General features: G+C 41.7%; 1 protein-coding gene across 1 annotated transcript in view; it reads right to left on the bottom strand.

Annotated features, from left to right (window-relative positions):
- Positions 1-2,308: 2,308 nt before the first annotated feature.
- LOC145341985 (bifunctional arginine demethylase and lysyl-hydroxylase JMJD6-like) overlaps positions 2,309-26,503 on the bottom strand; it is a 32,764-nt gene continuing 8,569 nt past the window's right edge. Inside the window, exons 3-4 of the mRNA XM_080187108.1 lie at positions 17,527-17,656; positions 2,309-6,085 (exon numbers count right to left, since the gene is read on the bottom strand). Coding sequence (XP_080043234.1) covers positions 6,000-6,085; positions 17,527-17,656 — 216 coding nt within the window. The 3' untranslated portion in view covers positions 2,309-5,999. The remainder of the gene's footprint in view (positions 6,086-17,526; positions 17,657-26,503) is intronic.

The raw sequence follows: 26,503 nt of genomic DNA, 5'->3' as shown, positions 1-26,503 counted from the left end.
AGGCAACTGGGATCAAGTGAATCTCTTGAAGAGTATGGGGGGGTGTAGGAGTAGAGTTAAGAGAGAAATCAGGAGGACAAAAAGGGGACACGAAATTGTTTTGGCAGATAAGGCAAAGAAGAATCCGAAGAGCTTCTACAAATACATAAAGGGCAAAAGAATAACAAGGGAGAGAATCAGGCCTCTTAAGGATCAACAAGGTAGTCTATGTGCGAATCCACAAGAGACGGGTGAGATCCTAAATGAATATTTCTCATCAGTATTTACTGTTGAGAAAAGCATGGCTGTTAGGGAACTTGGAGAATTAAATATTGATGTCTTGAGGAGTGTAGATATTACAGAAGAGGTGATGCTGGAGGTCTTAAAAGTGCATCAAGGTAGATAAATCTGCGGGACCTGATGAGATATATCCCAGGACTTAGTGGGAGGCGAGGGAGGAAATTGCGGGTCCCCTAGCTGAGGTATTTGAATCATCAATAGTCACGGGTGAGGTGCCTGAAGATTGGAGAGTGGCAAATGTTGTGCTTCTGTTTAAAAAGGACTGCAGGGAAAAGCTTGGGAACTACAGGCCAGTTAGCCTCACACCTGTGGTGGGGAAATTATTGGGAGGTGTTTTGTGAGATAGGATCTACAGGCATTTAGAGTTGCAAGCACCGATTAGTACAGTCACCATGGCTTTGTGAGCAGAAAGTCATGCTTCACAAATTTGAAGAGTTTTTTGAAGGGGTAACTAAGAAAATAGATGAGGGCAGTGCAGTTGATGTTGTCTACATAGACTTTAGCAAGGCCTTTGACAAGGTACCGCATGGTAGGTTGTTGCATAAAGTTAAATCTCACGGGATCCAGGATGAGATATCTAAATAGATACAAAATTGGCTTCTTGACAGAGGGTGGTTGAAGAGAGATATTTTTCAAACTGGAGGCCTGTGACCAGCGGTGTGCCTCAGGGATCAGTGCTGGGTCCACTGTTATTTTTCATTTATATTAATGATTTGTATGAGAATATAGGGGATGTGGTTAGTAAGTTTGCAGATGACACCAAGATTGGTGGCCTGATGGTCAGTGAGAAAGATTATCTCCAATTGCAGCAGGATCTTGATCAATTGGGCCAATGAGCTGACGAATGGCAGATGGAGTTTAATTTAGACAAATGCGAGGTAAGGCATTTTGGTAGATTGAACCAGGACAGGATGGTCAGATAGTTAATGATAGGGCATTGGGGAGAGTTACAGAACAAAGAGATCTAGGGGCACATGTTCATAGCTCCTTGAAAGTGGAGTCACAGGTGGACAGAGTGGTGAACAAGACATTTGGCATGCTTGGTTTCATCGGTCAGAACATTGAATACCGGAGATAGGACGTCTTGTTGAAGTTATACAAGACATTGATATGGTCAGACTTGGAATACTGTGCGCAATTCTGGTCACTCTATTATAGAAAGGATATTATTAAACTAGAAAGAGTGCAGAAAAGATTTACTACGATACTACCGGGACTTGGATTGAATTATTAGGAGAGGCTGAATAGACTGGGACTTTTTGCTCAGGAGCATAGGAGGCTGGGGGGTGACCCTATATAGGTCTATAAAATAATGAGGGGCATAGACAAGGTAGATAGTCAATATCTTTTCCCAAAGCTAGGGAGTCTGAAATTAGAGGGCATAGGTTTAAGTGAAAGGGGAGAGATACAGAACTGTCCAGAGGGGCAATTTTTTCGCACAGAGTGTGGTGAGTTTCTGATACAAGCTACCAGAGGTAATAGTAGAGGCAGGTACAATCTTATCTTTTAAAAAGTATTTAGACACTTACATGGATACGATGGGTATAGAGGGATAAGGGCCAAATGCAGGCCATTAGGATTAGTTTAGGGTTTTAAAAAAAAAGGGCAGCATGGGCAAGTTGGGTCAAAGGGCCTGTTTCCATGCTGTAAACTCTATGACCTCTAAGCTGATGAATTCATTTTCTCAGGGTGGCAATCCTGTTCAGGAAAGGGTGGTGAGTTTGGGTGCTTGTCTTGGAGGTTCCATATTGGAACACTACTGGAAGAGAGGTCTGCCCCTTTGGGATCCAACTGATTTCTTCTCTCCTCATTCTGTTCCAGCCATTTTAAGCTATGTGAAGTGTCTTGGGGCAAATTGCTGGATTGAAGGTGATTTACAAGTGTAAGTTGATGAAATGGCACAGTAAATTTCTGTTCGGAGTTTTAACTTTGTCAAAAGTAGTCCCTGGAAGCAGAATAACACTGCACAATCTGACAGCTTTAAACATAATTACAAGCAGAATTAGTAAAGAAAAAATATAATAATCCATTACCACATAAATGCTTTATTTCCATATATACACTACACAGATGGGTTACATCAAGTAACTTGAGAAGTTTTAACAAGAGATGTCCACAGGACTCTAAATAATACAAGGCCCAGGTAACCACACACCTTTTGAACAGGAACTGAAGATCTTAAAACTACACATTAAGCAAGTACATATTGCAAACGCTTCAGTTACAGAAGTGCCCTCACTATAAACAAGTGAAGCCAAGGAATTTGAAGACAAATGTGTAACTGAGGTTATAAGATGCTACATGTAACACACCCAACTTTGCACTTCAAAAGGATATAGCATTCACTGCTTAGAAAGGGACAGCTTAAACAAAACAGCTGATAAAAGCTCAGCCTTTTTAGAGTGAACTATGGAATAACTGATAGGAATGGAAATTAGGAGCTCAAATACAAGAGTTCAGATAAATAGTCGCTTGGAGTACAGAACTCAAGCATTGCAAAAAACACATTTTGTCAAAACTTTTCATCTTACACTAGACAATCACCAAGGATGCCAATGCCAGGAGGCACAACTGTTTGGGCAAAGCCTTGACCACAGTCAACCTACCTGGTTTAAATTTCAGACAACATAGTTAACTGTCAGTCACAATCAACTGCTGCATTCTTCATGGTAATGCCTCTACCAATCAGCACCCTCTTCTCATACAGTATAAAATTGTGTTTCCCTTGACATTGGCGTCCTTGCAATTGTCTTGACGAGTGCAAGACAAAAAGCTTTGATAAAATGTTTTTTATTTTAGCACTACTCAAGTTCAGATAAGATCAGACAAAAACAAACTACAGATGATAACCTATTCACACATATTTGTGATATACATCCAAACATCACTGATACGGAGTATTAACATTTTCTTACAATCTAAGCTGGGAGTGCCAAGTTTAGCTGTGAGGTATTTGCTGGATGGGAAAATTCAACCAGAGTTGATTTATAGGTTAACATTCATGTGTGCAAACGGTTTTGGAATATGTCTAATCTAAAGCAGTGCTGTAAGGATTTTTTGCTAACTCACCAATTGTGCTTTCCTCCATTGTAATGGTGCCATTAAATTCCCTTAGGTAATTTATTCTCTACCCCACCCATCCGCCACCATCTTTAGACAAGTTAAAACATTAGATATAAAATAGATTCTTCATTGGAGGATAAACTTGAAAATAATAGAGTTGGGATAGAAAGCGAGAAATTGAACAACCAACAGGCAAAATTAAAATTACAAGAATAACTCATTACCACATAAATGCTTATTTTCATATATACATCACACTGATGGGTTACATCAAATGACTTGAGAAGTTCTGACAAGAGTTGTTCACAGGACACAAGAACACAAGACGCAAAGGGGATTAGACAAATGAACCACATGACAATCCCAAAGTGAACAGAAATTGGACAGTTCTGGACACTTCGGCTTGAATTCAGGTACCGTTCAGGGCTCTTATCGATAGTAAGCAATATGGAAATGGCTCTAACGTGACCTCCTGCTAACTGCAACACTTAAAGAAGCATGGTGACAAAGAGGTAAAAGGAGAGACTGCAGGAAATCAATATGTAATGGTTTCCTGGGCTGTAACAGCAACTGGATGTGATGATGGGATGGCTGTGGGGGAAGATGAACCAGGTCTGGATGGTGTGCACCCATGCAAACTCAAGAAAACTAGGGAGGAGATAGCAGAAGCATGAGATACAAATATTCATAGCTCCATCGGAAAGTACTGGTGGACAGCTAATCATAGGATCCCAACAGTACGGGAGGAGGCCTATCGAGCTTGCCTCAACAACAATCCAACCCAGGCCCTATCCCCGTAACCCCATATATTTACCCCTACTAACCCCCCCAATACTATGGGGCAATTTAGCATGGCCAATCAACCTAAGCCACACATCTTTGGAGTATGGGAGGAAACTGCAGCACCCCAGAGGAAATCCATGCAGTCATGGGTAAAATGTGTATGGACAGTCACCCGACGCGGGAATTGAGCCCGCTGCTCACAAGGAATGGGGTGGCTTTCAAAGTTCACGTCTTCCACCTCAACCAGTAAGCCAAAGGTTCACTCCAGAAGAGCAGGGATCACTGGGTAGCAATCAGGAGCAGGACCCAACTTTTTCATTTCCTCCCCACAAACACCACCCATCTCTCCCAAAACCTGGACATATACCAGTCATTCTCATGACCTATCAACTCAATGTAGACCATTGCTCAAACCTAGGCCCTTTCTAGTCTGAATAGCTCTGTGCCAAAGTGTACAGCTGATCCATCATGTCATGGTGGAGAGTGCCTTAGCTTTTATCTGTGCAAATTGGATAGTTGGTGTACGTTATTAAGCTTTTTAGTTTTTATATTTCAATTACATTTAACAGTGAAAACCTTCCTGCTACTACTTTTTCTTTTACACTATAAATATTTCTAACATCAAGCTAGAAGTGTCTGGAAAAATTAATGCTGGCTGCAAAAGATATTGATGAAAATAGCCATGTTAATCACAGCTACCACTCATCATGAAAGATGCAACAGTGTAAACTGAATCAAAAGCTGAATTTATTCAGAGCTGTCATTTTGAAAAAAGTTTTCAAGAATTGGAACAAAAAGCTAGTAGCTGCAAAATCATCTCACTGGAAGCCTATAATATTGTGGAATATTTAACAAGTACTTTGCTTAAACTAAAGTGACAACATCAGTTAGTAGCTGGGCCATGGGAATAGTGCAGGCAATGAGTAGTGGGTCTGCTATTCATGTGGAAGATTATCATCAATACAACCAGGGCAAAGGCGCTGGCTCCATGTTGCAATTTCCAGGTAATTTAATACACTATCTGAAAGTTCGGTTCACCTTCTAAGTGTGATTCCCTCTTTAAGACTTATGGTCCTTCATAATCAGCAAGTGAGCAGGACAGATAGGTGAAGTGCTGCACGTCCTCCAAGTCACAAGTGATGGGATGACAGAGGTCTATATACTTTAAAAAAAAGACCCAATGGTCAACCAATGAATAAAGAAAATACAAACCCGCTGAACAGAAACCAATGCGAATGGAAGTACCTAGCAGGAAAACCGGAGAGATAGCTCCAGCCTGAACTTTGTTCCAGTGTTCAGGCCTGAGATTTAAAAATATTGGCAGGGGCAGAAATAAAACATGATTTTTGAAACTGGGTTGAATTTGGTTTTCAGCATTTTATGATTGTAATCTTCAATTGTGTGTACGGAGGACTCAATGAAAATATTAACAGATGCCTGGGGAACCCCCATATACGCTGCCTTCACCACTCAGTCTTATTTTCTAAAAGCCAATTATCCAAAGGAAAAATGCCTTAGATCTGCTGAAAATGTCTTTTTTTAAAAAACAAATAGTGACAGAGATAAGGTATTAATGAGCCCCATTTACCCTCGACAGGTCTATTTCAATGTTCAAAAATACCAAACAATTAACATTCTTCAATGAAGCTTTAAAAGACTGCCAGTTAAGAGAGACATACTATGATAACAGTCCCTTCTGTTGACCATCATTTGAGGTTGTGTACAATTGTCTCTCATGCACACAGCTGGGGCTACACCCAAACCTGAATGAATGGAGTCAGTAACCAATCTTTGCATCCTTTCTCCATTCTTCCTCTGATGCCATAACAATATGGCATTAAACATTGTTTCCTGAGGTGAAGACCTGTCAGAATTCAGTCATATTCTGAGCCAATAGTAATACTGAGCTCTTCTCCCAAAATGTGTGTTTCATGAAACCATTTATTTGTGTCCAGCACAACTGAAAGGAAGAGGAAAGCAAAATTACAGCAGCAATGACCAAACTATTTCAACCTGTACCACTCGTTTACTTATTTAACAGGGTCTAAGGGTTAGAGCAACATCACAGTAAATTGGTTAAGGATGTTGTACAGCATGCAAGGTCTGCAGACTATTATATGTCTATACATGTACACAGGAGCTGTACTTTAAATAGCAACTTATCACCTACAACACAGATAAATACTTGACACTCTGAAAAAAGATCAATAGAGTGCAATGTACAGTCTTTCTGCCTGATCCTCCCAACATTAAATATAAGCTGCAATATGTAAACACCTGCACTCATTTGGATAATATCTTGATTCTTGTGCAAAAAGTTCCTTTTTAAGGACCTAACCAAGTAACTCACCTGCTGACTCCTCAAAACTGGTCGCTTACGTACAAAGTGCAAGTCAGGAATATGATGGAGAGCTCTTCACTTGAAACCCATCCACCAAATTAAACATTCACTCCTTCCACAATGGCAATGATATGTACCATCTACAAGATGCACTTGAGCAACTCACCGATGCTCCTTCGATAGCACCTTCCAAACCCGTGACCTCTACTACCTAGCAAGGGCAGTAGATGTATAGGATCACCACCACCTGCAAACCACACACCATCCACACTTGGGACTATATCACCATTCCTTCAATGTCGCTGGTCAACATCCAGGAACTCTTGAACAGGTGTGGTTGTACCTACACCATGTGGACTGTAGCGATTCAAGAAGGCCACTCATCATCTTCTCAAGGACAATGAGGGACGGGCAATAAATGCTGGCCTAGCCAGCAATGCACACATCCTGTGAAGGAATAAATTAAACAAAAAACATAATTGAAGATTAATTTATTTTAATGCTTTGTTCTAAACACTTTCAAGTTAAAGATTGAGAACGGAAACTAACAGCTCTATGCCTGGTCCTCTGTTCCCCTGTTTTATCCTTTATTCTGTCACAACACATTAGTAAAAGGACATCAGTGGATACCTAATATTTACATGATAAAAAAACCCCTATTTCAAATCAAGTGCTCCCTCCAACTATCGTATATTCGCTTGAGTTAACAGGAATCAAAAGCTCAAATAGTTAGTAACATTACACCCACATATTTTACATATTTTTAGCCAAGTGATTTTGAGGTGGATGTACTGAATAACTTCAACCACTTCACTGATGCTAACTTCAACAAGTTGGAGAAATGAACTGTTGCACAAATTCAATTTACTGCAATAGCCACAGTTCAGTGTTTCAGTCTTAACATGGGACTTCAGAAGTCCATTAATGAGAATAACACGAACACTGTGCAGCCACTGAGCCCCTAATTAGTGATTTTCCTAATGGCAAATCCTATAAATTACATCATGGTGTGAACCTAACAGCACGTACAGGGAATGAGAGAGAGAGTCCTTTAGATGCAACCGCTACTGGGAACAACTGTAGTGAACAGAGGCATCATTAAATAAGCGAGAAGTCACAGCTTTCGTTGGGTTTTTCTTTTTGATATGTGGTCACCATAAACAGGAATTCACTGTGAAGTAGCCTTACACCCATAATGGAGTAACATCAAATATTTGTTCAGTAGAGATTTCTAGCTGAGACCCAGTTGTATTATCTGCTCTTTGTGACTTTTCTTCATGCCTTTTTGAGTCAAAAATTCTTCAAATCTGTATTTCTCAGTTATAAGGGTGGCACAGTGGTTAGTACTGTTGCATCACAGTGCCAGGGACCCAGCTTCAATTCTGGCCTTGGGTGCCTGTCTGTGTGGAGTTTGCACATTCTTTCCATGTCTGTGTGGGTTTTGTCTGAGTGTTGCAGTTTTCTCCCACGGTCCAAAGATGTGTGGGTTAGGTTGTTTGGGCATGTTGAATTGCCCTTAGTGTTAAGGGGGATTAGCAGGGTAAATATGTGGAGTTATGGGGATACAGCCTGAGTGGGATTGTTGTTGGTATAGGCTCAATGGGGTGAATGGCCTTCTTCTGCAGTACACAATTCTGTGATTCTAATGCAAATCATTCTCAGAAAAGGAAGTTGGCATTTCTGGTGCACAAGCAGTTTGATAAATGTGCTGTTTGGTACAAGCTTCCCAGCAGTAGCAAGTTGTTATATTAAGAAGTTGTTATATTAAGTTTCAGTTGACTAAGAGAACTTGTCATATAATGTTGAGTAAACATCTGAGTATACACAGGATTTAAAAAGAAAGATTATTAATAAAACTCATCATTACTAACTTCCTGTATGTGAGAGAAAAAAAAGAAATTGCAGTTACACGAGATTTCAACAACTTTAGGATATGGGACGAGCTATACAGCCAATGAGGTACCTTTGAAGTGTATCCATTGTTGTAGTGTAGGAAATGTAGCATTATGAATTTACTGGTTTAGGGCTAACTATTAGTCTGGGCACATGAAAACTCTTCTGCTCTTTGAATATTGTCATGGGATCTTTTCAGTCAACTTGTGCGGGCAGATGACGTCTCAGTTTAATGTCTCATCATGAAGGACAGCACCTCTAATAATCAAAATGTGCATTTTATTGCGCCTTTAACATAGTAATGTGTCCACAGATCCTTCACAGTAGTGTTACTAGACAAGATTTATTACTGAGATGCGTAGAGAATTTAGGGCAGGTGGCTAGCAGTTTGGTCAGAGTGAGGATTTTTAAGGAGATCTTTTTCCGTACTCAGCAGAAATATATTCTGATGGTAAAGAAGGACTGTAAGAAAAGGGATAACCAGCCATGGTTATCGAAGGAAATAAAGGAGGGTATTAAAAGCCAATGCGTTCAGAGCGGCTAAAAATAGTGGGGAATTAGAAGATTGGGAAACATTTAAAAAACAACAAAGAATGACTAAGAAAGTGATAAAGAAAGGAAAGATAGAGTATGAAGCTAAACTAGCTCCAAATGTGAAAAATGATAGTAAAAGTTTTTACAAATATATAAAGAGGAGGAGACTGGCTAGAGTGAATGTTGGACCCTTGGAGGACGAGTGGTGGGATTTAGCGGTGGGTAACAAGGAAATGGCTGAGACTTTAAATAAGTTTTTTGTGTCAGTCTTCACGGAGGAGGACACAAATAGCTTACCGAATATTAAAGATAGAAGGATGGTAGGAGATGAGGTCCTTAATACAATTACTGTCACTAGAGAGATAGTGCTTGATAGACTAATGGGACTGAAAGTAGACAAGTCCCTGGGACCGGATGGAATGCATCCCAGGGTTCTGAAAGAAATGGCAGAAGTAATAGCGAATGCCTTAGTAATTATTTACCAAAATTCGCTGGACTCTGGGGAACTGCTGGAGGATTGGAAAACAACTAATGTTACACTGCTGTTTAAAAAAGGTAGCAGACAAAAGGCAGGGAATTATAGGCCGGTTAGCTTAACGTCCGTAGTTGGAAAAATGCTAGAATCCATCATCAAAGAAGAAATAGCAAGACACCTAGAAAAGAACGGTTTGATCAAGCAGACGCAGCATGGCTTCATGAAGGGGAAGTCGTGTTCAACAAATTTATTGGATTTCTATGAAGATGTGACTAGTGCAGTAGACTGAGGGGAACTGGTGGATGTGGTGTTTTTAGATTTCCAGAAGGCGTTCAATAAGGTGCCTCACAAAAGCTTACTGCAGAAGGTCAGGGTGCACGGAGTTGGGGGTAAAGTGTTAGCATGGATTGAGGATTGGTTATCTAACAGGAAACAGAGTTGGAATCAATGGGAGCTTTTCTGGTTGGCAATTGGTGACTAGTAGAGTGCCACAGCGATTGGCGCTGGGGCCTCAACTGTTTACCATTTACACAGATGATCTGGAGGAGGGGACTGAGTGTAGGGTAACAAAATTTGCTAATGACACAAAGATGAGTGGAAAAGCAAATTGCGTGGAGGGCGCGGAAAGTCTGCAGAGAGATCTGGATAGACTGAGTGAGTGGGCGAGGACCTGGCAGATGGAGTATAACGTTAGCAAATATGAGGTTATCCACTTTGGTAGAAATAACTGTAGGAGGGATTATTATTTAAAGGGTGAAAAGCTGCAGCATGCTATGGTGCAGAGGGACCTGAGGGTCCTTGTGCACGAATCGCAAAAACTCAGTCTGCAGGTGATCAAGAAGGCAAATGGAATGTTGGCCTTTATAGCGAGGGGGACAGAATATAAAAGCAGGGAGGTCTTGCTGCAACTGTACAGGGTACTGGTGAGGCCGCAACTGGAGTACTGTGTGCAGTTTTGGTCCCCTTATTTGCGAAAGGATATATTGGCCTTGGAGGGAGTACAGAGAAGGTTCACCAGGCTGATACCAGAGATGAGGGGGTTAGCTTATGAAGAGAGATTGAATAGACTGGGTCTGTACTCATTGGAGTTTGGAAGGCTGAGGGGAGGGGATCTTATAGAGACTTACAAGATAATTAAGGGGCTAGATAAGGTAGAGGTAGAGAGATTCTTCCCGCTTAGAAAGGAAAGCAGAACTTGACGGCACAGCCTCAAAATAAGGGGGGGGTGCAGTTTGGAACGGAATTGAGGAGGAACTTCTTCACTCAAAGGGTGGTGAATCTCTGGAATTCTGTGCCCATTGAAGTGATGGAGGCTACCTTGTTGAATATATTTAAGTCACGGGTAGATAGATTTCTGATAGACAAGGGAATTAGGGTTATGGGGAGAAAGCAAGAAAGCGGAACTGATCCACTTCAGATCAGCCATGATCTTATTGAATAGCGGGGCTGGCTTGAAGGGCTAGATGGCCTACTCCTGCTCTTATTTCTTCTGTTCTTATGTAGAATTTGTAAAGAGCAACTTAAAGACAGGGGAGGTAGAGGGGCTTAGGGAGGTAATTCCAGAGTTTAGGGCAGAGGTAATTGAAGGCATGGCTGCCAACTGTGGAGTAATGAAAATTGAGGACGTGGAAAAGAATTGGAAGAGTGCAGAGATCTTGAAGAGTTGCAGGAGATGGAAGGGGACAAAGCCATGGAAGGATATTAACACGATAAGAATTTTAAAATCAATTCATATGCAAATTGGAACTAACGGAGATCAAGCAAACATGGGTGAGAATGAATGAAGCTTGATGCAAATTAGAATATAGGCACAAACAAAATGCTGCTGCCTAAGTGTATGAATGGTGGAAAGCAGGAAGCTGGCTAGCAGAGCATTGGAATAGTTGAGCCCAGAGGAAACAAAGTCATGGTTGAGAGTTTCAATATCAGATGTGCTGAGGCACAGATGGAAACTGGCAATATCAAAGGTGGTAGTGGCAGTCTTGGGAATTAACAGGACACTGGATTAGAAGTTCAGCTCAGTATCAAACAGATTGCCAAGGCTGCAAATCCTTTAGCTCAGCCTTGGACAGTGGTTAGGAAGGGAGGCCGAAATGGTGATCAGGATATGGAATTTGTGGCCATGATTGAGGACAATGATTTGTCTTTCAAATATTCAATTAATGTAAGTTTCTGCTCATGCAAAGCTAGATGTGAGAGAAGCAGTGTGACAAATCAGAGATAGAGAGGTTGAGGGTGGTGATGAGGCAGAGCAAGGTCAGCATACATGTGAAATTTCACCATGTTTTTGGATAATATCGCATTATGTTTTTTTGGCTGGATTTTTTCTGAGTATTCTGCCTGATTTCATGTTGGAGACATGAAGTTTTATTTAGTTTAATTTGGGTCATATTTTGTTTAGTATTATTTATGTAGAATTTGACTGTTTCCAGTCAACCAAGCAAGTTTACTTTATTCTTTATCTCTTAGGGTAAACAAAAGACAGCAGATTTACTAAATGTCAATAATTCTCTCCAGAGCAAATCAAGAAGGGTATTCCATTTAAGATGACATTCTTCTTTTCCCCTGCAAACTTCCCCAAGGGGCTGGCCAAATTAAATTGAGGCTGGAGTCAACCAAGTACCAATATTGTCTCAATAAATGCAACAACCATGTCACATTTTTGTCTCACTCCTAATTGAAACAAACTCTTGCATGTATAATTCTCATCACAAAGTTTAATATATGAGGAAGGATAGAAACACTGGTTCTGACAGAACCTACTGGTTGCAGAAGGTAACTGAAGAGCACAAGGCATTAGTAAAGCCAGAACAATTGGAGAGAGGAGAGATTGGAGATATGACTCCTTGAACTTCTTTTCCTGCCCCAGTGGCATCGCATGTGGATCAATAAACTTGCAACCTGCACATCTGCAATGATACAGTGCAAGGAATAACACAAAACCATATCTCTTTAGTTTGGTTGCTCAGGAAGCTCTCTGAAAGTTAGGCAGCTAATTGAGAATTAAGAAATGAGTGTATGTTTTTAACATGCAAGTCTTCAATTTTTTATTCATGTACAATAATTTGAAATTGGAAGTGATATAGCAAAAACTAAAAGCTTTCAAAAAAAGACACATTAATGATCTGGATAAAGGCATCAGAGAACAGTCTTCAGGTTTGTGGATTACACCAGGATGTGTGAGAATTGGGATCCTGTCTGCCAGCAATATCTACACACAATTGGGGAATTGAAATTGTGTGTGCCTGGCAATGTCTTTCAATATGAACAGTAAGGCATTTGGGCAGGAGCAATGCCAGGCAGGCATAACAATACAGGGTTATATACTCAAGGCTGCTGAGTGGAGGAAGGAGTTGTAGTTCATGAATTGTTGCAGGTTCATGACCATTATCAGGAGACTGTTAGAAGGAGAAATTAAATATAAAAGTAGTAGAATCCCTCACTTTGTATATGGCCTTGGTTCAGCCTCCTCAAAGACGGTGTCCCGTTTGTTTCCTGCAATGGTGCAGAGATATCAAGGCTCTAAAACGGATTCAGAGGTTAGCTACTTGATTGATTTTGATTTAAAGAAACTTAGTTAACAGGACAGGCTTAGCTCACTGGTGTTTTGTTAAAAAGAAAATTGTAGACTTTGAGGAAATATGATTGAAGTTCTATAAACAATGAGAATTAGATTTGTCCAAATAGCTAAATTCTTGAAGCTAGAAAGACAGAGGAGGATTGGATACATCAGACATTGGACTGACTGGCATAGACCAGCAAGTCTAACATCAGTGGTGGTGAAAGTACCACACAGCACAGTCAAGGACAAAATTAATTCTCACATGAAGCAGCATTCACTAATAAAGGGACAGCTAGTGTAGATTTATTCAAGGCAAATAATTTCTGACCAACCTAAATGAGTTCTTTGATGAAATAACAGACAGCTGTTGAAGATGGTGTTGCATGAAGATATCTTATATATGGATGTTCAAAAGACGTTTGATGGGATTACCACAGAATAGACATTTTCAAAAAAAAAATCATCCCTTTAGCCCTACCCATTTTCATGGTAACTTTGTTTTTATTCATACATGGGATCTGTAATTGCCCTCGAGGTGGTAGTGATGAGCAGCCTTCTTGGGTACATAATTAGCTGAGGAAAAGAGGCAGAGACAGTAGTGAACAGATGTTTTTTGACAGCAGAGTATTCATTGGGGTTCCCTAGTGGTCACTATTAGGATCACTGCTGTCCTATTAAATAAACTGGATTTAGGCAAAGAGTGCACAATTTTGAAGTTTGTGGATGATATATATTTTTACAAAAACTGACAACATAGTAAATAGTGAGGATCGTAGCAGACTTCAGGAGGATATAGGACATGTGAAACCGGCAGATGTAATTTAATGTGTTGTGTTTAAAATAATGTATTTTGGGAAGGAAAAGCATGGATAGACACTACAATCTAAATGATGCTATTTTGAGGGAAGTGTAAAAACGAGGGACCTGGGGGTGCATATTCATAAATCTTTATAAGTGATAGGGCATGTTAATAAGGCAGTTAAGAAAGCATAGAGTATTTTTTGTAATGAATACAAAAAGAGGAAGTCTTATCTTTAAAAGTAACTGGTTAGTCTCAGCTGTAGTATTATATACAATTGTGGATTCTTCAGGAAGGATGTCAGGCCTTGTGGAGGGCACTGAGGAAACTGACCAGGAGGACACTAGAGACATGGGGTTTCAATTATATGGAGATACTGGAGAAACTGGGATTATTCTCCTGACAGCAGGGGTAGTGATAAGGGGAAGTTGATAGAGGTGCTCAAAATTATGAAAGGTCTTGATCGACTAAATAAGAAACTTCTTCCAGTGGCAGGAAGGTCAGGAACCAAATAACATAGATTTATGATAATTGTAAAAGAAGCAGAGGCAAGGATATTTTGTTTATTTTTATCCATCGAGATCTGGAATCCATTGACAGAAAGGGCAACGAGAACAGATTTCAGTAGAGTTTTTGAGTTTTAGTCCACCACTCCACCACCCCCACTCTACCACCTCCGCCCAATCCCTGTAACCCTGCACATTTACCTGGTTAATCCTCCTAACCTACACATCAATGGACAGCTTTTTCAAGAAGAGTCAATACAGGTATGAGATGCTGAATAGCCACCTTCTGTGCTGTAGAGTTAATTTCAGTATAAATTAGGGGAACTTAAAATTAGACCAAGTGCCAGGAAGTAATACCACCCAGTGAACAACTGACTTTTTGAATTGGCTGCCTACACATGAGTGTGGACTCACTGTAAGCCATTAAAAAGATTTAAACAAGATAGTGGAAAGTATCAGTCATCAGTGTCTTCGGGAGCTTACTTGATTGCATTTTTAATTGGAGAGGAATTTCTCAGTAATTGTTCTCCCCAATATTGGCACAAAGCTTTCAACTGGCTTTTTCTCTATCCTAGGAGATTGTGCGTCTCCAAGGGTGGGTTAATTTTCCGTAGATTGAATCATATTGGATGGACCTGGTATATGGGTTAGCTGGTTTCTTTTGGCCTTTTTTTCTAGGTCCCTAAATAAAAAGATTAAATACACAATAGTGCAGTAAAAGAGGAAGAATACTGCACTCCAGGTTGCTGAAATAATTCTCTTGCAGGAAAATACAGTATCACTCACAGACTCTAAAAAATTTACAAATACTAATTGCTGCAATGATTTCTCTTTTTTGAGTAGCATAATTTATAAACAATTTACTTGAGATTCAATGCAGTTCTTGACATTTTTCTGTTGGATTATTTTATAAACAATTCATATTGTTCAGCCTCATTGGAATGAGTACACAAGACAAGTTCTTGAATAAATGCAATTCTTTTTCTAATGAGTCTCTGTTTATAGCAGCAGTGCATCACTGTTTATTTTGTAAATGGTATGAAAGTTCCATGATTTGTGTGCCAGGGTGTGGCTGTATGTGTGATATTATAAATAAAGAAACAGTTAAGCTTCAGTTTAAACTGTGTTGCATTTTTCACATGTCTTCTATAAATAATAGTGGCGTCCTGGGACTGAGTGCTTTCAGCCATCTGTCATGCGACTGATGCATTTGCTTTGCATGATACACATGGAAGGACATGGGTGAGTGGCTGGTTAGTAATGTGGTATTCTGTAACAGTACAGCATGTCACAGGTGCCTGTGGCTTTTAAAACTGCATGATCTTTAACAAGCCGAGAAACAGCTATTTAATTAAAAAAAAAACCATTCCTACAAGTCAAGCATTAACAAACTCTTAGTTGATGCTCCACTGCAATCAACAATCCCTCAACTCGCATCTAAAAGCAAATTACTGCAGGTGTTGAAATCTGAAAAAGCAGAGAATGCTGGTAAATTTCAGCACCTGTAAAGAGAGAACTGAGCCAACATTGAGATTGGCTGGCCCTTTGTGACCCAGCTCAGACGAAGGATCATCCACACTCGAAATGTTAGCTTTGCTCCCTATGTACAGATGTTGTCAGGCCAGCTGAGGTTTTCTAGTATTTTCTGTTTTCCCTCAACTCTCATTCTTTGTTAGGCTCTCAGCTTGTGCTGATGAGGTTCGTTCTTCAGTTAACCATTTAAAGAACCATAAAATCTCTACAGTGCAGATGGAGGCCATTTGATCCATTGAGTCTGCAATGACTCTCCAAAAGAGCACTTTACCCACATCCAGCCCGTTGCCCTTTCCTTGTAACCCTGCGCATTTATCATGGTTAATCCATCTAACCTGTATATATTTTGACACAAAGGGGCAATTTTTTAGCATGGCCAATCACCACAATCTGCACATCTTTGGGCTGTGGATGGAAACCAGAGCACTCAGGGGGAATCCATATGGACACGGGGGGTCACCCGAGGCCAGAATTGATCCTTGATCCCTGGTGCTGTGAGGCAGCAGTGCTAACACTGTGCCACCATGCCACCCACAAAAGGGTCCAACAAGGTAGCTATAAATTATTTAAATATAATTCTTACCAGTTTCTTAATTTTACCCCTTCCTCTACTAAAGGAGCATCTTACAATTTTTTTTTGCAAGTGTCCACACTCCTTCAACAACTGCAAATGGGGTGCGACTAGACATTTAGAGGAAAAGGCTAATTTACCGCATAGAGCATCACAGCAGAAAACTTTCCTATTTGTCTGCTGTTCATATGTATTTTTTTTTAAGCGAAGGCATTTCCAACTATTTCCTTGTCTTCCTTGCTACTCACAATCCCTACCTCCTTCTAAATACACATTCTGGGGAAAAGCTCTCCCCAGGTTATCTATACTTTCAAACTCCAAGCATCTAAACCATCATTCACTATGGGATCACTACAATGGGAATCACGGCACCATTTATTTCTGCTCTCCTTTGTGTCCATTCACAGGATTGAGATCAGTTAATTTAGCAAAGAATCTAACTTGGGTGGTGCAATTACCGGAGCTCTTCTGATTTGATTTAACATGGCATTTGTACATCCTACAACACTTTAAATAAACAAAATCTATAATGAAATTTGTTTTGGTTGTAAGGTCAGGCAATACTTCACTTCCTCTTTCCACAATCATTCTGTACAAGGTTTAGCTGGGAAGTCATCTGTAAAATTTAGTTCAAAATACCATACTTTTTCAGAAGACAATGTATAAAAGGCTTTAACGCTTAGAAACTATTTGGAACAATTCTGTGCATACACAATCAGACCACAGTCTGTTGTGGTCATTTGATCTCCAAACCAACAATAAATGTGCAATTCAGATATAATGCTGCATTCAGGGACCAGCTAACACCCACTGACAGACTGCACAAATTGAATTATCTAGTATTGCAATTCAATAGCTCAACCACTGTCAAAATGAGGTTTAGGACATAACCAATCGAAAAGTCAGCCTGCAAATTAATCCCTGACTGCAACTGATTGCATAATAATAAATTGTAGTGTTCAGTTTCCAGGCAGCACAGGGTGTTTGGTGATAAGCCTGAACTGTTCAATGCAATCAGATACAAGTACAGGCCTGTGGGAACTCTGGACTCCATGTATAATTTTGGTTCCAATGAATAAGACTCCAAATTTTAGTTGTAAATGTGAAGTTCAGGAGCCATCACTTCTTTCTAATGTTATAAATATTTGGGAGAGTTGCGAAAGTGTGTATAATGCCATAGTACTTACTGATCTGCCCAGGGTACACGACGGCTTCCAGAGAAGAACATTCATAATAGCATTCTGCTGGAGGTTCCAGCTTCCAGTGTTTGATGCCACGGATTTGAGCCTGCCATGAGGGATTATCTACATCATCAATCTAAAGGGGAAAAAGATAAGTTACTAAACCATTTTAACATCAAAAGTAAGGACTGCACAGGTTTAAAGCATAAAGGCCGTGATCTGTACATAGTAACAGATCAGATAGGTCAAGATCTTAGGCTTGGGGCTAAACCTACATCAGTAATATTAGGCACGCAAAGGAAAATAAACGCGTGTGATGCATTTGTAATCCACATGTTTGCAATTATTGAAATCTAAAACAGTTTCAGAAAGTTGTAGTGCAAGTTGAGTGTGAAGATCAAAACTGACTCAAATACAGCTTTGACTCCCTTTATCTTTCTCTACTTAACCTTGCTGGAGGCCAAAACTTTTATCCTGGAATAATGACAGTTTTAAATCTCAAACCAGCAATATAAGTAATCAGGCTTCATAAAACTATTAGTATGTTTTGAAATGATTTTAAAATATCAATCCCAGCATTCTTTTTTGTTTTAGTGATCGAGCAAAAGAAATAGGAAAATCTGAATCTTGCCTCTACATACAACACATAGCCTGGAAATGCAAGAGCAGCAAATTAAAACATCCACATCTTGCGAACACAATAAACATTTGGCCTAAGCACTTAACTGTATTATAAACAAAGTGTGTAAAGGATTAGAAGCCAGGTAAACACGCAAGACTTCAGCTAAATATGTAACTCATGTATTTGTAATGAAAGGATTAATAATACCAGTTTAAAAATCACATAAGCTGCTAGCCACTAAGCTCAGACACACAGACTCTCAGAAACCATAGGCCTTGATTCTAAGCAGACCCAGTCAAGCAGTATAAAACTCCCAGGCAAGGGAAATCTCAGTCACACAACATACACACATGGCCTCCATTGAATTATGTGCAGCTGCACTTGTCAGTATCTATTAAAACAAGGACAATGAACATGGGAGGTAGATACATCAATGGTTAGACCTAAAGCTATCATACTTGTGTCTGGAAGATGGTACATAAACAACGAAAAACACTTGCTTGATGATATTATAATTAGGTAGACATGCACAAGTGCATTGTATCTTATATCATCCTAACGATGAGTTGTGAATGAATTTAGACCATTTCTGAGCAATTTTGATCAGTATACACGAATTACTTGCAACCGAATTTAAAGTATAACTGTGTAATGTTTGATTCTGGGCTCTCTGGTGCGCCACCTGCTGGTGTACCAGATCCCTTGCTATCGTATGGAAATAAAGGCTGTTATTGAAACTCTGGTCACTCAAAGAAGACAGAATCCGAAAGCAACTGGACAGCTAATTTTATCCGACAACAGTACCTACACATTATGTAAGCATATGCCCAGATCATATATATTTTTTAGTGCGCACAGTAATCACCAATCTGGGCAATAGCTTTCACAGTGGCTAAATGCAGCTCTGAGATCTTTGGTGAATTTTGTCAGGGGGCAGTCTTCAATGATAAGTCACTGAATGCAACACCGCTGCAGCCTGAGTTCCCTGCAAGTCCCCACTTGTGTTAATTTGCTGCACGAAAGCTGTCATTGTGGAAACAGTTGAGGTGAGCCCAATGTTGTCCTGGCTGGTTGAAGGTGGGTGGGTTGGGGGATCTGTGATGAGGGAGTACTTTTTAATGGGAGATGTGTTGGTCCATTCCTACTGCCACTGGACCTCTGCTGTTGTTCCTGGCCACGGCAGTCAAACCATACAGGTTGGCGCAATGGGAAACAAGCAGCAGGTGGATTGTTAAGGCTCTTGTGGAGCGGCAGGCTTGGGTTGATGAAACCAGACTGTACAATAGTACAGGAATAAAACCCATTTTCCCTTAAAAGCAAAGTATGCTCGAGGTCCAGGGCCAAGCTGTAGCAGAGGGTCTTGGAAGGCAAGGACAGGTTGCTCCAGGACTTGTGTTGTTCTCTTCGATTGGAGCATGCTCTTGAGATAGTTAGACTCTGGGAACCAAGTTGTATTATTTGCACAACCAAATTAATCAGCTAATGAAGTTTATTATTATTAAAAACCATACACATAAATGGAATTACTGTCACCAAATTAACAACCCTTTATTGCAATGGTAACCAATGTTGTAAATCGACACCAAATATAAAAATAGCGAAGTGATGCTGAATTTGTGTAAGATATTGGTTAGGACATAGAACAAAGTATTGTGCGGAGGACACGTCAACCGTACACACTAGTTCTAAATTCTCCCATGAGAGGAAAAAGCCTCTCAGAGTATACCTTGTCAAGCTGCCTCAGAGTCTTACATGGTACAGTAAGGTCATCTCTCATCTGTATCTCCAATGATTACAGGCTCGACATTTCCTCAAAACAAACCCCTCCTTAAGATGGCCAACACAGTACTCTAGATGCAGCATCATCAATTCCCTGTACAGTTGGAGCAAGGCTTTCCTACTTTTATACTCCAGCCCCCTGCAATAAAAGCCAATATTTCACTTGCCTTGCTAGTTACTTTCTGTACCTGCATGCTTTCCTTTTCTGATTCAACACAAGGAAACCCAGGATCCTCTGGATTACAGCATTCTGCAGTCTCATCATTTAAATAATATTTGCTCTTCTAATCTTCCTGCTAAAATGGACAACACAATCCCACATTATACTTCATGTGCCAATTTTTTGCCCACTTACTTCATCTTTTGCAGACTCGGATCAAGCTTTGGTACATAGAACATAGAAATACAGAACAGTACAGCACAGTACAGGCCCTTCGGCCCTTGATGTTGTGCAGAACTATGTCCGAATCCAAGATCAAGCCATCCCACTCCCTATCATTCTAGTAATAGGGTATGCAAACCGATTAAGAGCCAAGTGGGCTTGAAATGCCAACTCTGCCCTCTACAGAAGCTGCTGCACCTGCTGAGGGTTTTTCCAGCATTCTCTGTTCTTATTTCAGATATTAACATCCACAGTACTTTTCTTATTTTATGTGTTCATTAAGCTTCTGCTAATTGCCATCTATGACTTTCCCCTCAGCTGATAGATCAATACTATTCACATTCAGCACCACTCCGAAGAAGCATTGAGGGTACTAAAAACACAGCAGGCACTCTGGAAAGGACAGCTTCACGTCCATTACAACAGCGGCTAGGTAGCATCACTCCTATTTGAGATGGCCAAGTACTGAGGACATACTTGCCAGGGCAAGTGGGGATGTTCACTGATGATTGCACAATGTTTAGCATTATTCATAGCTTCTCAGATACTGAAGCAGTCCGTGTTCAAATGCAACAAGATCTATACAATATCCAGGATTGGAATATCCAGATTTGGGCTGACAAGTGGCAAGTAACATTCACGCCACACAAATGCCAGGCAATGACCATCACCAATAAGAGACACTAACCACTGCCCCTGAAAATTCAATGGTGTTTACCTTCACCGAATCCTCCACTGTCAAGATCCTTGGGGTTACCATTGAGCAGAAACTCAACTAAACTCACCACATAAATACACTGGCTAAAAGAATAGGTCAGAAGCTAGGAATACTGCGGTGAGTAACTCACCTCCTGACTTCCAAAGCCTGTCCACCATCTACAAGGCACAAGTCAGGAGTGTGATGGAATACACCCATTTGCCTGAATGGGTGCAGCTCCAACAACACTCAAGAAGCTTGACACCATCCAGGACAAAGCAACCCACTTGAGTGGCACCACATCGACAAACATCCACTCCCTCCACCACCAACACTCATTAACTGTGTGTACTATCTACAAGATACTTTGGGAGGCAAGGGATGAGGTTGCAGAGCCTTTAGCTTTGATCTTTGGGTCCTCAGTGTCCACAGGGATTGTGCTAGGGTGGTGAATGTCGTTCCTCTGTTCAAGAAAGGAAATAGGAATGACCCTGGTAATTATAGGCCAGTTAGTCTTACTTCGGTGGTTGATAAGTTAATGGAAAGTGTCCTGAGAGATAGGATTTATGACCATTTTGGAATGATGCAGTTTGATCAGGGATAGTCAGCATGGTTTTGTAAGGGGTAAGTCCTGCCTCACAAATTTGATTGAATTCTTTGAGGAGGTAACTAAGTGTGTAGCCAAAGGTAGAGCAGTTGATGTCGTATATAGTAAGGTGTTTGATAAGGTTCCCCATGGTAGGGTCATGATGAAAGTAAGGTGGGGGATAGAAGGAAACTTGGCCGATTGGATAAGTAACTGGCTGTCTCATGGAAGACTGAGGGTGGTAGTGGAGGAAAATTTTCAGACAGGAGACCAGTTATCAGCAGTGTACCACAGGAATCAGTGCTAGGTCCTCTGCTATTTGTGATTTTTATCAATGACTTGGAAGAGGGGGCTGAGGGGTGGGTTAGTAAATTTGCTGATGACACCAAGAGTGGTGGAGTAGTGGATGAAATGGAGGGCTCTTGTAGGCTGCAAAGAGACACTGATAGGATGCAGAGCTGGGCAGAAAAGTAGCAGTTGGAGTTTAACTCTGATAAGTGCGAGGTAATTCATTTTGGTAGAACAAACTTGAATGCGGATTACAGGGTCAATGGCAGGGTTCTGAGGAACGTGGAGGAACAAAGAGATCTTGGGATTCATATCCACAGATCTCTGAAGGTTGCCCTCCAACGGACAGAGCTGTGAAGAAGGCTTATAGTGTATTAGCGTTTATTAATGAGGGTTTAAGAGCCGTGGGGTTACGCTGCAACAATACAGGACCTTGGTGAGACCACATTTGGAATACTGTGTTCAGTTCTGGTCATCTCACTAAAAGAAGGATGTGGAGGCATTGGAGAGAGTGCAGAGGAGATTTACCAGGATGCTGCCTGGTTTGGAGGGTAGGTCTTATGAGGAAAGGTTGAGGGAGTTGGGGCTTTTCTCTTCAGAGCAGAGGAGGATGAGACGCGACTTAATAGAGGTTTATAAGATGATGAGTGGAATAGTTAGAGTGGACATGCAGAGACTATTTCCTCGGGTGGATGTAGCTGTTACTAGGGGGCATAACTTTAAGGTTCATGGTCGGAGATATACGAGGGATGTTCGAGGTAGATTCTTTACTCAGAGAGTGGTTGGGGTGTGGAATGCACTACCTGCTGCGATAGTGGAGTCGGACACTTGAGGAACTGTTAAGCGGTTATTGGATAGGCACTTGGAGCACACCAGAATGATAGGGAGTGGGATAGCTTGATCTTGGGTTTGGATATTGCTCAGCACAACATCGAGGGCTGAAGGGCCTGTATTGTGCTGTACTGTTCTATGTTCTATGTATGTTCGAAGATGCACTGCAGAAATTCACCAAAGATCCTTAGACAACACCTTGAACACCCACAACCATTTTCATCTAGAAGGACAAGACAGCAGGTACTTAGGAACACCACCCATCTGCAAGCTCCCCTCCAAGCCAGTCACCATCCTGATCTGGAAATATGTCACAGTTCCTTCACAGTCGCTAAGTCAATATCCTGGGATTCCCTTTCTAATGACATTGTGGGTTAACTCAAAGCACATGGACCGCAGTATTTCAAGGTGGCAGTTCACCACCACCTTTTCAAAGATAACTAGGGATGGGCAACAGGTCCTGGTCAGCCAGTGACATCCATGTCCAATGAATGAATTTAAAAAAAAAAGCAGGACCTGTGTATGAGAGTGATGAGAGGGGAAAAGGTTCCTCCACCAATCTACTTGCTGCAACTGCATCTGTCCATGATACCAAAGTCCTTATTGGACACAAAGTTCCATTTTCACATTGAAAACAAATCTGCTTTTGGTCCCATTGTCCTTACAAACTCCTGCTCAGTCTTCCTACATAGCTTTCCTTTACTATATTCTTGAGTGTTATCACCTCCCGAGTCTGTGCCTATCTTTTCTGCAACTCCTTATTTTTATCCAATCAGGTTTCCATCTGATAGAAAATGGACCCATTCAAAAGTTACAGATAACATCCTGTGGCTGTGGTATGTTACCTCGAGTCTTCCCACCCCCCTCTAAAGACACTGGCCCTTTTCTCCAAAACTTCTCCTCCACTGCCCAAGTCAATGCATCTGCCTTTATTTTGCTCAACTCTTGCCTCCTAGAGTTATGGGATGAAGTCCTGGAGTGGATTTAACAGGAGAGCTAATAAGTCAGCCAAGCACGTGTGCATTTGAGACAGTACTGACCTTTCCACATGTCAACCCTCACACTGTGCTAGTAATAACAGCAGACAACTGCTATATAATCCATTAGATTCCTATCCTGCAGGCGTGCAATACACACGGCAAAGAAAAATGCTTGTGAAAATGGCATTCAAATTGGAACAAGTTTGTGAAGAGAAACAAGATGCTTTCCTTCTACGTTATTCATGGACATATCCTGCAGCATTTTACCAGAATTCTTGAATTATAAAATTATAAAATGTCAGGTACTTTAGTTCATCATCAACAATAAATTACTGAGAAGTACAGTACATTTTGGCATGAGGACAGATTCCGAATTTTCAGGCTGGATTGGTGTACAACAAGATGCGTTAGAATGGGTTTACTTGCCATATGACTGGGGAATGGTGGCCCAGTGCAAACAGTCCCTATTCAGGTTTCACAACAAAAATGTTCCTAAACTTGCTCTAATCATCACCACCTCCAGGCCAATCATTCTGGGTGGGGATTTTAACTGCATTATAGACACAGCCGATGATCCAGCATGGCTGAAAACAAACTGGACACTACATCCAGAGCCCTGCTGGAAACAGTCAAAGATACCAAGCTGCATGACATCTTCAGCAAACCAGCAGACGGAGCGCAGAGTAGATACACATGGGTATGGCCAGATGGGTCTGTCTGCTCCAGGATCGACTTCATGTTTGTATCCCGCACGCTCATGGTCAGGTCTGCCAATGTCAAGCCGGTGTTCTTTTCTGACCACTGCCTCCTGCTGGCTGACTGTCAGCTAGAGGAAAACCAGAAAGTGGGCAGGGGGTCCTGGAAGCTACATGTAGAACTGTTGACCCCAGAGGACCTTGAGGAACTCAAAAGGGTTTGCCACAGTTGGAGAATCATGAAACCCTTCTTCGAGTTTCCATCGCTCTGGTGGGAAACCGTCAAGGATAACATCAAGAGGTTCTTCATCCACAAAGGAATTCAGAAGGCCAGGGAGAGATGGGGAAAAATGCCCCGACTTCAGAAAAGCATGCAGAATCTACTTCAACTGCAGTCCATGGGGGTTGATGTCAAGGAGGATCTCCGGGAGGTGAAGAGCCAGCAAGCCTCGCTCTTTGCTTCTGAGGCCTCCAAGGTCATCTTCTGATCCAGGGTCTGCTCTGTGGAGCGGGATGAAACGTGCTTGCGTTTCTTCTTTCGAGTGCACCTCTGATCAGCAGCCTGAAGGAAGAAGATGGCTCTGTAAGGTCATTGCAGTCTGACATTCTGAGGATCCGCACATCCTTCTATGCTGGACTGTATGACCTGAAGCCAACAGCCAGCATAGCCTCCCAGTCTTTCCTGTCGTCTATCACGACAGCAAGCGGGAGAGCCTAGACAGAACATATTTCTGAACAAGCTGACAAAGACCATCAAGTCCTTTCAAAAGGGTAAAACTCCCGGAAGCGACGGCTTACCAGCTGAGTTTTACTCAACGTTGTGGGACTTCACAGGCGCGGACTTCCGCATGTATACGAGAGTATGCTTCTGGAAGGCAGCATGTCAGAATCCATGAGGAAAGGCATCATTACCCTCATCTACAAGCAGAAGGGGGAAAGGGAAGAAATTAGAAATTGGCAATCCATTTCACTATTGAACATGGACTATAAAATTCTAGCCAAGGTCATCGCCAACCAGGTCAAGTCTGCTCTGGGGTCAGTGATCCATCCTGATCAAACCTGTGCTGTACTCGGCAGGAAGATCTGTTAGCCTCGCGCTACTCAGGGATACGATCAGCTACGTGCAGGACAGGCGGGTGGATACCTGCCTCATCAGCCTAGACCAGGAAAAGGCATTAGACAGAATATCGCACAGCTACATAATGGATGTGCTCTCCAAAGTGGCCTTTGGGGAGGGAATCCACAATCGGATCCAACTGCACTACACAGACATCAGTAGTGCAGCTTCAATCAATGGGTGGGAATCAGAGAGGTTTCAGATCAGGTCTGGAGTCAGGCAGGGTTGCCCTCTCTCCCCTGTCCTTTTTGTGTGTTGCATTGAACCCTTTGCCAAGGCCCTCAGAAGGGACCCAGGCATCAAAGGGGTTACAATCCCAAGCAGGGGAGGTCAAAGCCTCCCTGTACATGGATGATGTGGATGTCTTCAGCTTGGACCTGTCGTCTCTTCGAGTCTTCCAAGTCTGTGAGCAGTTCGAGCGGGCCTCAGGAGCCAAAGTCAACCGCGGCAAGGCCACATTCTTTGGGAACTGGGTTGACAGATCTTTTGTCCCCTTCATCAACAGGGCAGACTACCTTAAGGTGCTGGGAACATGGATTGGAGCAGCAGGGGGCATGTGCCAAAAACTGGGAAGAGTGCATCGCAAAAGTGAGGCAAAAACTGGACTTGTGGGAGCAATGCTCCCTCTCTATCACCGGAAAGAACCTGGTTATCCAGTATGAGGAACTGTCCGTGTTGTTGTATGTGGTGCAGGTCTGGCCTATCCCCAAATCCTGCGCAGCAACAGTGACCCAGGCCATCTTCAAATTTATATGGAGATCAAAGATGGATTGTGTCTGGAGGAGATGCGAAAAAGGAGGAAAAACGTTTCCAACGCCGCCCTCATCCTGATGGCCACCTTTGTGTGCGGCTGCATCAAGCTGTGTGTAGATTCTTGGTGCGCTAACAGCAAGTGCCACTACTTTTTGATGTTCTACGTGTCCATTGTATTGTGGAGGATGGGTCAGGCCGTGCTGCAGTGGAACGCTCCAAGCAGTTGGACTGGACCGCAGCACCTGTCCTTCAT

Source organism: Carcharhinus amblyrhynchos, chromosome 4, assembly GCF_965287045.1.
Source record: "Carcharhinus amblyrhynchos chromosome 4, sCarAmb.v2.hapA, whole genome shotgun sequence".
In the NCBI taxonomy this organism is placed as follows: domain Eukaryota; kingdom Metazoa; phylum Chordata; class Chondrichthyes; order Carcharhiniformes; family Carcharhinidae; genus Carcharhinus; species Carcharhinus amblyrhynchos.
Note: the sequence above shows the minus strand (reverse complement) of the source record. Positions and strands in the feature narration are given on the sequence as shown.